At 34.2% G+C, this 15,097-nt stretch overlaps 1 protein-coding gene across 7 annotated transcripts in view; it reads left to right on the top strand.

Moving 5' to 3' along the window:
• Positions 1–15,097, top strand: part of ODF2L (outer dense fiber of sperm tails 2 like) — a 37,808-nt gene that overhangs the window by 18,636 nt on the left and 4,075 nt on the right. For 6 of the 7 annotated variants that reach the window (XM_036026375.1, XM_036026376.1, XM_036026372.1 and 3 more), the window contains 6 exons: positions 2,582–2,691; positions 3,618–3,753; positions 8,334–8,444; positions 9,698–9,802; positions 13,398–13,483; positions 13,565–13,727. In XM_036026375.1, coding sequence (XP_035882268.1) covers positions 2,582–2,691; positions 3,618–3,753; positions 8,334–8,444; positions 9,698–9,802; positions 13,398–13,483; positions 13,565–13,727 — 711 coding nt within the window. Of the gene's footprint in view, positions 1–2,581; positions 2,692–3,617; positions 3,754–8,333; positions 8,445–9,697; positions 9,803–11,701; positions 11,861–13,397; positions 13,484–13,564; positions 13,728–15,097 lie in introns of all 7 variants that reach the window. The other variant, XM_036026377.1, reaches the window with a different exon arrangement.

Below are 15,097 nucleotides of genomic sequence, written 5' to 3'. Positions count from 1 at the left end.
AGATGAATTTAACTAGATAAAAGAATTGAGGGCTAGGTTCAAAATCCAGAAGGTTGTAGACACAGTTGAATGCCTGAAAATGTTCGTGAGTGATAAAAACTCATCAAGTCATAAACATTCTTGGGACTTTCCCACATATCACCCAGGCCAGGCCCCAGGTGTGGTATAGGAAGGTTCCTCCATTTGTTAACCTTGTGACTTTGAGTCAAGTACTTAACCTCCCTAAGCTTACTTATCTCTAAAGTGGGGGATAATAATACTGCCTATCTCATATGTTTGTAGGGAAAAAAAAATGAAAAAAAAAAAACCAGACAAAATATGTGTCAAAACACAGTCTGTGGCCATACTACAATTTGCAATATTAGCCTCCTTTCTAGCCCTCTAATACATGTTGTTTGTTTCTCTATTTTGTTTGCTGTTGCCTTTGGCTATAATGTTCTTTTCTGTCTCACAGTAGGTGGTTCTTTTTTAATCATTCAGGTATCATTTAAATTGACATCTCTTCAGAGGTGCTTTCCTTGACCACTTCTTTTGAAGTAGTTCCACAACAATTAATTATATCATGTCTTAAATTTTCTACATAGCATTTATTTCATAGGTAAAATTTCTAAATATCTTAATTTATAACATAATCATCCAACTTAAACATTGTAGTACATATATTTTTTAACTAAAATTTATTTTACATAGAATTTGAAAATAAAATACTGGTCTTCAATGTAGCAAAAATGTAAATGTAAAAATATAAATAAAAAAATGTCTCATGTATAGGACACCCATAAGTATTTGTTTAGTGATTAGATGAATGCTGGAAGGAAGGGAGGAAGCAGCTGATAAATCTTCACGGTTACTATTATTACAGTTGTCCCTCCTTATCTGTGGATTCACTTTCCACAGTTTGTTACCCTCAGTCAACTGTGGTCTGGTCTGTAAATATTAAATTGGAATTCCAGAAACAGACAATTCTTAAATTTTAAATTGTACCTGTTCTGAAGTCTTGAACCATCTGGCTCTGCCTCACCTGGGTTTCGAATCATCCCTTGTCCAGCATATCCACGCCCCCTGACGTGTAGTCATTTATTTAGCCCTCGGTTATCACATTGATTGGCACGATGTCACAGTGCTCGTGTTCAAGTAGCCCTTATTTTACTTTTTTATGGCCCCAGAATGCAAGAACAGTGATGCTGGCAGTTCAGATATGTCAAAGAGAAGCCATAAAGTTCTTTCTTTAAGTGAAAAGGTGAAAGTTCTTGACTTAAGGCACTTTACATCTCACATCATCACCAGAAGAGAACATGAGTGTGGTACAATTAGATATTTTGAGAGAGAACCAGAGATACCACAGTCAAATAACTTTTTTAAAAAAGATTTATTTACTTATTTTTAAAGAGAGGGGAAGGGAAGGAGAAAGAAAAGGAAAGAAATATCAATGTGCGAGAGAAACATCGATCAGTTCCTCTTGCAGGCCCCCAACTGTGGACCTAACAACCCAGCCATGTGTCCTCACTGGAGATCAATCCAGCGACCTTTTGGTCCACAAGACAATGCCCAACCTGCTGACCACACCAGTCAGGGTAGTCACATAACTTTTATTACAGTATATTGTTATAATTATTCTCTTATTAATTATTGTTGTTTATCTCTTACTGTGCCTAATTTATAAATTAAACTCTACCATAGGTATATGTGTGTGTGTGTGTGTGTGTATGTATAGCAATAGGTTCAGTACTATCTGTGTTTGCAGGTATCTACTCAGAGCCTTCAAAATGAACCCCTGCAAATAAAGAGGGACTACTGCACTTCTGGATCTTCTGATTAATGATTATTGGCACTGTTGTCATGCCAGTAAATATGTTTTTCTGTAGAATGCAAATGGGGACCATTGCTTCTGTAGAAAGCAATGGCTGTACAGCTCACTAGGTGGATTTGTAAAGAGTAGATTCATTTGACATTTATTAAGAGTCTGCTCTGTGTGAGGCAACATTCAAGGCCCTAGCAATGAACAAAACAAACAAAAATCTCTACCTTGGGAGCTCACATTCAAAGTGCATAAGCCACCACTACCATTTTCATCTCTTTGCTAACAGTAACAGTGTTTGAAGGCCAGTGGGGGTGACCTCTACAAAGTGGATAGATATCATTATGAAATAAGGCTGCATTATTAAATGCTATGGAATTATGGAATTGCAGGTAGTTTCCATGTACACCAGGGGACTTCTTTCTCCTCTAATGCTTATGTGGTTGTTAGTACCTTCTATATATAGAATGAAAAATGAAGAGTGCAGTCAGTAGGGAATTTTCTTCATTAATTTGGAAATGTTTGAAAACAATTACAGCAACAGCCTTAAGGTTTTAAGTTGGAACTGTCACTATGTGCTTATAAAATAATAGTAACATAAAGGTATTATTAAAGTTTACTTTAAAATCCTGCTATATTCAGAGTTGTGCACTGAAATTTTCTATAACAAAAGTTTTGTGCTTTATAGGATGTTTTCTTGTTTATAACATATTTGTGATTAGGGAACTGAACAAAACCAAAGTGTTATTAAATTACAAGATGAGTACTTCATGTATTTTTTAGGAAGCCAAGTTGTCTGAAGCAATTTCAGCTTCCAATGCCTGGAAAAGTCATTATGAGAAAATTGTAATAGAAAAAACTGAATTGGAAGTTCAGATTGAGACAATGAAAAAGTAAGAGAAAGTTTAGAATCTTTTACTGTGTAATAAGTGTTTTCAGATCTTTCCTTTAAGTGGCTTGTATTTTGGTCCTTCTGGATTACAAGTGGTAAAGGTGTTGTCAGCATGATTTGATATTTTTCTATTTATAGTTCTATAAACTTACTTTAAAAATACAACAAAAATGGTCACCCATTAAAAGTACATTGGTGTTCACATTTTGAAAAAATTGAACTTCTAAGTTAATAGTTGATATTTGACTATATGTCATCTATTATTTGTAGTAAAAGTTAACACTAACTTTGTCTTAAAGTGGGAATAGTATTTCTCTATTAAACAAGAATGTATAAGTAAGAATATATCATACTACAGTTTATAATAAAAGCATAAATGCTTTCAAAATCCAAAAAATTATTATTCCTTAAAACACTTTAAGTGCATATCAAAGAAAATGAGTTATAAAAATACATGTTTTATGTTTTGAAATATATTATTGATAAACAGTGAACTCTGCATATTTGCTTTTAAATGTTTTATTTTCTTCATTATTATCATTGAAAACTAGTATGTATAATTTGCTTTTAAAGATTAATTATTGTCTCACTTGATCCTTTATTTAACCTTGCCCCAAATTGTATGTGTGTGAATGAGAGACAGACAGACATATCTATGGATGATAGTTTAAATGTTTTATTGAATAACAAAGAGAATATTGTATAATTTTTCATTGGCATTATCAATGGGTAGTTATTTCTAATCAAGGTTACCTAGGTAGGAACTTTATATAGATGATTGCTCCCTATTTCCCTTGTAACCTGAGTTCCGTTAACTTTTGAAACAGTGGATCTACCAAAATAACTTCAGAAACACACATATGATGTATTTATTATTTGGGTGAAAATTTCAATAATCTTACAAAATATATCATTTATTTAATAAAGGCAAATCAATAATCTTTTGGAAGACCTGAAGAAAATGGAGGACAATGGAAAAAATTCATGTGAAGAGATTCTTAAAAAACTTCAGTCAATTGAATATGAAAGTGAAAGTCTGAATCTTGAGAATACAAAATTAAAGGTATTATGTGTTTGTGTGTGTGTGTGTGTGTGTGTGTGTGTGTTGTGTAATGACAACTTAGTTCTCTTAGTACAAGTTCGGAATAACAGTATGTTTAATATAATGCTGTTATATCATTTTGTCCTTTATGTTTCTCAGAGTATTAAAAATAAAGTGTATAATAGGTGACCTCCATACACACACACACACATATACACACACATTTGTAAATAGGTATTGAATTTTAAAGTTATGTACAAAGATATATGTTAAAATTGTTTTCAGCAGTATTAAATAAGATTTAAGAAGTTAAATAACTGTTTCTTTGTCTCAACCTAAAAAAAAATGTATTTACTTTCCAATTTTAGCTAAGTGAACAATCCAAAATTACATTAACTTTAATGCATGAGGTTATTTCTAGGTATCATGGTATGATAGAATATAACCTCAGCTATGGTCTGTTTAAAACCAGAAAGTATGTTCTTGGCTGCTTCATAACCAGAAAGAATGTTCCAACTTAATCAAATCTAAGGGGTGATTGGTTTGTACATGTACCAGAAAAAAGATGGGGAGGAAGCTTTTATATTTTCTGAGAACAATTTGAGTTCTCAATCAGAGATGCACATAGCCAGATGAGACCTAACTAAAAGCAATGGCATCATTCTCAGGTTCATAATGTTAATTTTGAGGACAGTAAATAGAAAACAGAAAAGAAGCTGTTCATGTCAAACAAAGCCAGAGTTGGCAGTTCAAAGCTGATACAGCATCAAGTAACCTAGCCTCTATTTTTAGCTCTCTGCTATTCTTAGGTTGTGAATCTTACCTTCATGATTTAAAAAGGCGGCTGGAGCTCCAGCCATTGTAGCCAAGTTTTAAGCATCAAGATGAAAGGAGGAAAAATGATGGGTTATCTCCCTTTCATTTTTCCAACTCTTCCTGTTTAGAGAGGCTTGCTGAGAGTTTCATACCACTAGGCTTTTCTACTTATTTAGGCAAAGACCCCACATAGCTGCAAGGGAGACAAGAAAATGTAGTATACTGTTATCCTGAGCTCTAACCAAATACGAATACTCATTTCATGCCATTTGTTCATGTTTTCTGTATCGATTCCTATAGCTTTACTAGCCTTACAGTGTGGAATGCTATTTTTCTCAGTATCTAAATTCTACCTTTCCTTTAAAGGTCAGCTCAAAATCTACTCCCCTCCCCAAATCTTCTCATTTAGGATGAAGCTCTCCTTATAAGCTCCCATGTTTGTATGCAGAAGATGCCCAGGGAAGGTGTGGCATATACTTATTTCTCAATGAATATTTATTGAATAAATGCTATAAATGTTTCATCTAGGAAGAGGGAATTTTATTTATTGTGTTTATTTTCTTAATTTCCTCAATATCTTTCAGGGAGAAAGGATTAGAAGGATATTTCATTAATTATAAATCTAGTTTTTAATTACATGGTAATGGAATTAATTGTAAATTATATAGGTATAAAGTCATTGTTAAAGTTTATATCTTCTCTTAATAACTCAGAAACATGTACTTTTAATACATTATTTTCTGGATTTTGTTTAAGAAAAAATTGAGGTATGTTTGGCGTATGTTATTTGTAATGTAAAACTGCCTAGATGTCATGTTTTGTTACTTTTAATGACTTCAAAATAATTTTAGATTTTAAAGTTTCAAATAAAAAAGAAGTTAGCTGATATTGCTTCCAAGGCCCAGTGACCTCCTCTATTGAAAAAAACAAAATTTTATTTGGAGGGTTAGAAAGTTCTAGTTATTTATTATGGAATGTTGGAAAAACAGAAAAGCACAAAATGAGAAAAAAATAAAAATCACCTGTAAGCTCACAACAGAGATAACAAAGTTACTATATTAGGATGTATGTAACTTTTGGGATTTTGAGCTACTTCCATTTTTTTTGTAATAAAAAATGTGAGTAGTTTCTTTGAATCTTTTTGCATATCTGTTTTCTTAAGATAAATTTCTAGAGTGGAATTACACGGTCAAAGGGAGGCCCATTTTTAATGTTGAGTTTATGTATTTCTAAATTATCCATCATAAATGCGTCCCTGTATTTTTCCAGTATTAAGCAATTTAAAACTAATCTCTTCAGGTTTAATAGGTGATCTTATCTACTATTGGGCCTTTAAGTAGCATCTACATCCTAGAGGCTTACACATTTACATCTCTAGCCTGGGCTTTGTCCCTGTATTTGTCCATACATATATTCTGCTGCCTACTAGAAGTCGCCACTAGGACATTTAATTGGTATTGCAAAGTTTTGTCCAAAATAGACCTCCTGCACTCCTCAGAATAGTTTCTCCTACACTATCCTCATGTCATTCAATGGCAGTCACCCTTTCTTTTACTTGGCATCATCCTTGACTCCTTTCTGTCACATCTGCTTCCAGTCTGTCAGCAGATCTACTTCAAATATACCCAGGCTTGGACCACTTCTCACCGGCACCCCTACCATTATCCTGGTTCAAGCCACCATCATCTGCTCATTACACTGACTTGCTAACTCTTTGCTTCTGTCCTTGACCCTGCAGTAAGCATTCAGTATAGCAGTAAAGTAGTTTCTGTAGAAATGTAACCATGTCATTCAGAACCCTTCAGTGGTATCTTGGTTGATAGAGTAAACATCTATGGGGCATTACACCATCTGGCTTTGTACTCCTTCTCACACCTCATCTCCTCCCATTCTCCCTTTCATTTTTCCCCTCTGCCACATGGCCTTCTTGCTGTTTTTCCCTGACTGGTCAGGACTTAGGACACCATCGCCTTTCTCAACAGGACTCTTCCTCCCTCAGAGCCAGACTTCCTTTTGGTGTTTGTTTAACAGTCCCTTTCTCAGGAGGCCTCTCTGGCCCACCTCCAACTTTTCATTCCTCTCTTGCTTTCATGTATGATACATTTCACTTCTTAGTCTTAGTGTGTTTGGGGGTTTTTTTTGGTCCCATCTACCCCTTGTTTTTGTCTCTCTATACATGCAATATGTATGTTCCACAAAGGAAAGAGTTTTTGTCTTTTTCACTAGAAGACTATCCAGTCTCTAGAGCATTTTTTTAATGAGTAGAAAACATTTTTTATGTATTCACTGATGTTACATATTTCTGCCTTTTTGAGTTACCTACTCATTATATTTTAAGTCCTTTTTCCTAATTAACGTATAAGAATCCCATATATTAAGGATATTATCTTTTGTCATAATTTGTTACTTTTTTCAAATTTTGCTTGCCTCTTAAACCTTTTGAGGGGACTCTGAAATTTTGGATATATATACACTTATGTGTATATTGTATGTATGTATATTTATGTGTATATACATATATATTTTTTTTTATTTTCACGGCTTCTGTTGGGAGTCTCTCTATTTCTGCACATCTTGCAAGCAGAGGCACTGACTACCTGTGGATCCAGACTGTCTTCTCAAGGATGTATATGTAGAGAAAGACAGTGATGCTTGCTTCCAAATGCTCAGAACATAGCAATGTTTCCTTCTACCAAAGGGTAGACATGATGACTCACTGTTATAAGAGATTCAAGTACCTAAACTCAGCATTGCTCTTCTGTCGTGCATTCCACTATATGTACAGATGTCATCTGGCAGCCTTTTTGTGTTGCCCTGTGTGAACTGGGGCTTAGAGACAAACACAAATGCTGACACCTGGCTACTGCTATTGCCGGGAGTGATAAAGCCCTGTGTCTCTGACCTGGGAGTCTTGTGCCTGCTGTTAGGCATCCACGAAACTATGCTAAGCTAACTTGTAAACCTAGAGAGTAAAGTCTCAGATCCTTATAGTTCTTGGTATCTTCTTTTGATGTTATGGTTAGTAGGGTTTTTGCTACCTATATATCTGATAATATTTTCTGTGAAAATTTTTATAGTTCTGTTTTTCACTTTTAACAAATATGAAATACTATTGGATATAGGCAAATCATCTGTTTTTTTCTAACAGTTAAACAATGCGTTACTACCACTGTTTACTGACCCATATTTTCGCCATTGACTAAAAATCCAACCTTTGTATATACTAAATATAATTTTAGTTACTTTTCATTTTCTATTCTATCAACCTCTATAGTCTTATTTTAGTATCTTAATTTTAGTTCTTCATACATTTAAATATCTAATAAGTACTGACATTCTCTGCTTAGTATTCTTCTCACAATTTTATTAGTCTTTCCTAATAAAGGAAAGACTAATTTATTTTTCCATGTGAATTTTAAATTAATCTTGTCACCCCCCTCCACCCCAACTGTTATACTTTTGGTTGAAATTGCATTAAATTTTTATTGATTTGGAAAAAACTGGTTTGTGTCTTCCCAATTAGGAACCTAGTCTATTTTCCAAGTCATTTTTTGTTACTAAACTTTAAATTTTAAAACTATGTCTTACTTATATAAGCTGTTGAAAGTTGTTTATAAGTATCACTAATTTTTGAAATCCTTAAATTTTTTAGATAATCATATGTAATAAAAAATAATTATTTTATTAACTTTGTTGGTAAATGAGTTATGCTTTTATAATCCTATAGTATTGTAGTACAAATGAATTTTAATAATTCGTAATATTATTTATATGTTCCTTGCTAGACAACACTTGCTACTTTGAAGGACGAGGTTGTTTCTGTTGAAAAGGAACTCTCAGAATTGCAAGAAGTAGAAAAACAGCAGAAAACACTCATTGAAGTATATAAAACTCAGGTGACCACTGCATTTATTTTAAAGTTTGTTAAATTTGGTAGACAATTTAAAACACTGTATTTGTTTAAGGTCTAAATAAGCAGAACTGAAGGTGAAGCTATTATTTGTGATAGAACATATTATGTTCTAAATGTTTCTTAATGTCCTAAATACTTTTATAAATAGATGATTCTGCTGATTCCTGATGCAAACATTGCTTATGTATGTGTTGGATATTTCTAAAAGTAGATCTAAAATTAATTACATAGATGTAATGTAAACCTGTGTATAATTTTGTTAACCTTGTTTGTATTTTTTGTCATCTTGTATTATTTAATGGTATTGATTTAGAATAACAGCTTTTTTCTAGGGCCATTAAAGCCCAGTACCCCCTTTTTCCCAATAAATAAAGTGTAATTCAGACTTACTCCTAAGAAATATCTAGAAAGGACAGATGATAATATATATGGAATGGAACATGTAATCAATGATAATTTATAGAAAAGCTTATGTTTTGGAAATGTACTATTTAAGAAAAAACTTTGTGAGAAAGATAGGATTTATGCAGGTCTGTGAGTGATGGGTAACAAACTGCTCAATAAAGAGTTAGATTTCACTGGAAGCGAACGTTTGAATTGAAGAGTACCAAGCTAAAGGTAAAAGCTTAAGGGGAGCATAGTGCAGGTAAGTCGGAAGAGGCTGCAGATGGGTGGTTTAGGTGGGAAAATGGAGTTGAGCTGTCCAGTGAGTTGTCCAGGCCGGGGGTTGGGAGTGGAGGCGGTGGTGGTCCGTGGTAGCTCACGGTACTGAGAACGTCATCTGGGTCTCCTAGCTGGTTGCTTGGGTTTAGTCCCTTAGCAGGAATATTTTGGGTGAGTTACCATATTCTAGGCTCTGGGCCTTGCATATAGTACCCAGTCAGATATCTTTTGAGCAGATTTTGATTTGGAGGACAAAATAATTGGTATGGAAGCTACTTTGAACCAGAGGCTGATTCTCTGTGACTCTGACCAGCAAATGAAGATCTCTTTAACATTCAGAACTCAAGGGAAGAGTCTTTGAGTGTTGATGGGAAAAGACAGTTAAATCATAAAAAGATTGTAGATTAGAGGAGAGCATTGAGTGGTTCCCATATTTAAGGAAGGAATAACATTAGATAAACAGGCTGAGGTATTGAAAGGGAAATAATTTGTTCAAAATTGAAATTGAAGTATTTAGCTTTATATTTCATCCTAATAATAAAATAATATAATAACAATATATTCTATTTTCAGATACAAAAGTTGCAAGAAGCAGCTGAAATGGTGAAAAGCAGATGTGAAAATTTGCTAAGTGAAAATAACCTAATAACAAAAAACAAAAATAAAAAATTAGAGAAGGTAAGTTTGACATTTTAAATAATAAAATAATATTTGATTTATACTTTATACTTTATGAATATTGTGCAAATATCTTTCATTATAGTCATTTTCTCAAAGTTTAGACCTAGGAATTATCTGTTCTCAGTCTTTGTAGGAATTTGTTTACTGAGGAAATAATGTTTCTTCCAGCCTTGAAATGGTGTTTGTTTGTATGACTGTTTTTTCACTTTTTCCTTGATATTTGGAAAATAGTATAAACATTTAATTTTTCTTACTCAAGAGCAGACTTACATAGCTCAAAAAAATGGTTCTCACTGAGCTTCATTAACCATAAGTATGCAAATTTGAATACCTCTAATTTTTAATTTCACCTTGTTTTTCTGGTCATAGGTTTTTTGTGTCTAAAAGAGCAAAGTAAATATTCTCTTCTAAATGCTTTGTTGGAAGAAAAATAATATTAAAAAACCCATCATTTCCTTTTTTTCACCCTATTGCAACAGAATGAGAGGAAGGCCAGTTTGGCAGGTTATGATGTTTTTGTGAATATTTTTAAGTTCTTAAATGAAACCGCATCCCGTTTTGGGTCTTTTCATGTTTGGTAAGGAAGCAGTGCAAGCCGTAGGACGCTAGCTCCTGGCTGGGGAGGTCATGGGATGTTACTCTTCAGTTCCAACTGAGTGTAGTAAGGTGACTGCTGGCTCTGGGTCTTCTTAGTATCTCGGGACTGAGAAGTTCAAGTGAGGCACAATATGAAGGGGTCGGCCAGAGCAGGCATTCTGCCCGTTAAACAGAGGTAGATAGATAACCCATCAATGTGCAGCTTACTACTGTCTTAGAATTGCTTTTCCTATTTTTAGTGAACTAGGGAAGAAATCATTGTGTGTCTCTTGGTCTCTTTTTCTCATGAGACATACCAATGCAAGTATCTTTTCTTTTGCTAGGCAGCACTGTAAATAAAAGCCTATTTTAAAAACCTTTTTGAAAGGCAGATGGAGCAGGAGCCTGAGTTTTTCAGGTACTGTGAGGTCACAGTGGTTTCTTACTGGTATTAATCCAGAAAAGTCATTTTTTAAATGAAATTGTTCTGTTTATTTTTCCACTATTTTAAATCCCCTTATTTTCTCACAGTTTCTTTGATGTTTGAGGAGGTATGCTTTGTTCTAGTTGTATCTTTTGTTGCCTAGCGGCCCTATGTCAGGGAAAGAGGCTAGCTCTTGCTTTTCCTCCCTGTGGACATCCTAGGTGCCATGTGTCTGCTTATTTTTTTCTTAATGAATAGTACAGGCATATCTTAGGGTTGCTTCTTGTCACATTTCTTCAAAAGTGCGACACTGAGGAACTGCAGCAGCCAGAGAAATTAACATAGATAAAATTAGAGGCATCTCCTTTGTAATAACATTAACAATTAAATAGTCTACTGAGGACAGATAATATTAGCTCTCTTGAAATAATATACAGTAAACTCTATTGATTTGGACTAAGAGGAGTGCAGAAAGGCCGCTTTAATCGAAATATCTGAGTTACAGGTTGAATGACAAAAAGTGACAGTTACTTCAGACTGATGGCTGGATAGTGGAAAACAACCATACCAGCTGTGTTAGTAATATCTACGCTGGAACATAAATGACAGGCATCAAAAATTTCTTTTCCTAAGTAGGTTAAATATTCTCCCTGAAAGCTAATATTACCATATTCATTTATTCAACAAACCTTTTGAAAACTAATTAAAGTATAGCCCCCTTTCGAGTTTTATGTTCTTATTTAGCAGAGACTAACCTAGTATTTATTCATATTTAGTGGAATCTCTTTGTTTAAAATCATTATACCTAAAATATGTATTATAAGCATATCTAGTATTTAAGATAGTAAAACATTAATGCTGATCCTTACCATTATTTCCCTAATGCTACAACTCAGATGAGAGGCCAGATGGAGTCTCATCTGAAGGAGTTAGAGTGCATCCGCGATTCCTTGACGGTGGCCGAACGGAGGCTTCAGGAGTGTCAGGAGAGGCTGCAGCACTGCAAGGGGAGATGGGCAGACCAGGCCCACACCGTTAGGGAGCTGCAGGGCCAGGTGTCCAGCCGTCATTCTCACTTTTGCTGATGTGTTAAGGAAACGCTTGCAAGTGATTTCACCAGTTGAGGGCACTCATGTCAGGGGTTATTTATTCTGCTCTCATCTGAATCAGTTGATAAAATACCAGTTTTATGCAGATACTGTAATATTATTTTGCATGCTATTCTTTTAGTATTTTATGGTAAAAAAATGGTAACCAGAATTGCTGATTCAGTTTACTCATACAAATCTATATTTAGACATTTGAGGACATTGTAATAGTGTAAGAGGAGGAGCAGTGCCATGTTTACATACATATTTTTTGATGTCAGGATAAGCTAAATTATTGTAATTTATTTTAATTAGAATTGTGCATCCACTTTATTTGGATTATTTCTAATTTTTTTGGCATAAACTTCTTTACTTCATTAGAGCAGGGATCACAGATGCCCTGTTAATCACCACATAGCCATCTTCTAATTCTGTACACACCACATGGTAAGCATTTAATAAATACATGTTTTAATCAAGTACTTTTTTTTGTCATAGAAGCATGTCCAAGGATGGTAGCATCTATTTTTCTTTATTTGCAAAACATTTTTAGGAATGATTTCCTATATTCCAAACATAGTTTGGATTTTAATTTGGAAATGCATCCTGTTTTTAAAAACATACAAACAAAACTTTGCTGAATTTAAATTCTTGAGAAGAGATTTCTAGGAAAATGTCAAATACATAGATAAGTTACTAATTGAAATTATGAGAAATGTCACTGCTTCTGAAACTATTTAAATACAGCTCTTAAAACATTGGGAAGCACATTCTGTCTAGGGAAAGGCAAGTGTAGCTTCCGTTGACTTCCTTATTAATTTAATTTGCGTTCAGAAATATGCTTTTTAATCATAGTTACAACCTCACAGATATTCTATTATCAATCACTATTTAGGTGAAACAAAAACTATAAGAGTAACCCTAAATATTCTATAGTTTAAAAATTCTTCACACTTAATAAATGTCCTTTTGCAATAAAACATTTTTCATAATGTTTTTAATTGCTATCTTGCAGAAAAATTTGTAGTAGATGATTTTCCATGAGGAACCATAGTTTTTTAACTTGTATTTTAACAATGTAATATTTCTTGGTGCCTCTGTGTATAGGAGTAATAATAATATTCATATCTTTTAAAAAAATTTTTTTTCTCATCCAAGGACATTTTTTTCATTGCTTTTAGAGAAAGAGGAAGGGTGTGGGGGTGGAGAGAGAGAGAGAAGCATCAGTGTGAGAGAGAAACATCAATTGGTTGCTTCTCATATTCACCCAGACCAGGGATCATAGGCACTCGGACCAGGAATCAAACGCTCAACCCAGGCATATGTCCTGAATGGAAATGGAACCTACAGCTTTTCGGTCATGGGATGATGCTCCAAACCACTGAGCCATATTAGCCAGGGCTACCTTCTTATTTTTTCTGATTGTTCTAACAATAACACTTACATATTTCTTCAGAAATTGATTATAAAGAAAATAACTAAGAAAAAATTTTTTCTTTTTCAGTTTGATGGAAATCACAATCTTCTGACAAAGCTTTCTCTGGAAGAAGAAAATTATCTCATTCAATTGAAATGTGAAAACCTTAAACAGTAAGTATTAAGCTGACTTAGAATTGGTGTTACATTCATTTCTCTATACTATAATTTTAAAATATATATTTTTATAAAAAGAAAATTAGAACAGATGGATGCAGAAAACAAAGAGCTTGAAAAGAAGCTGGAGAACCAAGAAGAATGTCTTAAGCAGAGCAATCTTCAGTTTAAAGAGAAGTCTGCAGAGTATACAGCATTGGCTAGACAGCTGGAAGCTGCTTTAGAAGAAGGGAGACAAAAGGTACAGAGGGCCTTTATTTAGAAACTTTTTAATTAGTTTACCAAAGAGTCCTTTTTTTAAACAGACAATGTCTCATCCTGCCAGACCTATAGTTGTTGTTTTTATCCTGATGACAGGGTAAAGGGAGCAATTACATTTTTGTTTTTTACCTACTTTCGCCTTTTCCAGTTAAACAGATATATTACTGGTCCAGAGTTGCTCTACCAGATAATGATGATGTGGCAGGGTAAAGAGTAGGGATGGAAAACACTTTGAAGGAATATTCTCCCTCCACTTCCCTTTTAAAATAATAAAACCAAAGCTAATGTGAAAATTATTGAACACTTTGGTGTCGATTAGGATCCAGTGAGCTGTAATGCTCAACTCCCTTTTGGGAAAAATTATTGCACATATAAAAACTAAATTCCAGTGAAACCCATCTGGTTAGCATTTAATACATATCTTACTGTGTGTCTGTATTAGTCCTTGAGATGCAAAGATGAGTAACACCTGCCCTCAGCTCTCAGGACACATGTGGCCCAGGAGGGAGGTGACGTGAGCAAGCCAATGTCATCCAGCAGGTAGACGCTACAGTAGAGGCAGGGTGCAAGGTTGTTCAACCCAGGGGTGAGGAGAAATGATTCAGGAAGATCTCAAAGAAGAGGTAAACATATGATATGATTTGAAAATATAATCTTGAAAGGACATGAGCTAGGCTTTGGTGTCCAGCAGGAACTATATCTGAATTCTTTCTGGTACGTTATTCCCTGACCCAGCACAAGTTACTTCCCTGAACTTTAGTTTCTTAATTGATAAAATGGAGATGATGAGTTTTCTCATAGGACTGAATGATGCTAAAAAGAGATCATCTGTTCCCTGATGACTCTCAGATGGATATCCCCACCCCTCACTTCTCTGTCCCCTGAATTCTAACCTCATACATTCTGGTACTTATTTGACATCTTCACTTAACAGTAACATCTCAAACTTAACATGACCACTACCAAATTCTGAATCATTTCCTTTAAACTCTCTTCCATCTGTGGTCTTTCCACAACTTATTAATGGCAATTCCACATGTGTCAGGTAAAATTTGATATCTTTGATATGTGGCTTTTACACTGCAAGTGTCATATATATATATATATATATATATATATATATTTTAACTCTGAGAAACCAATTTAAATTGATATTGAAAGACACATCATTGACTAAAAGCTAAGTAGTAAAATTTACTGCTAGTGGTAGAATTATAATCCAGATTGCTCAGCACCACCAGCCTTTGGGAGGAAAATAAGTGAATTTATTTGGGGTTCAGCCCAAGTAGACTTTGGAAATGCTAGATGCTTTCAGGTTCCTACTCAAAAGTGTTCAGAGTCCCCAGAGAT

The sequence above is a fragment of the Phyllostomus discolor genome, chromosome 5 (assembly GCF_004126475.2).
Source record: "Phyllostomus discolor isolate MPI-MPIP mPhyDis1 chromosome 5, mPhyDis1.pri.v3, whole genome shotgun sequence".
NCBI classification, from domain to species: Eukaryota; Metazoa; Chordata; class Mammalia; order Chiroptera; family Phyllostomidae; genus Phyllostomus; species Phyllostomus discolor.
This window is presented reverse-complemented; position numbering and strand designations above follow the sequence as displayed.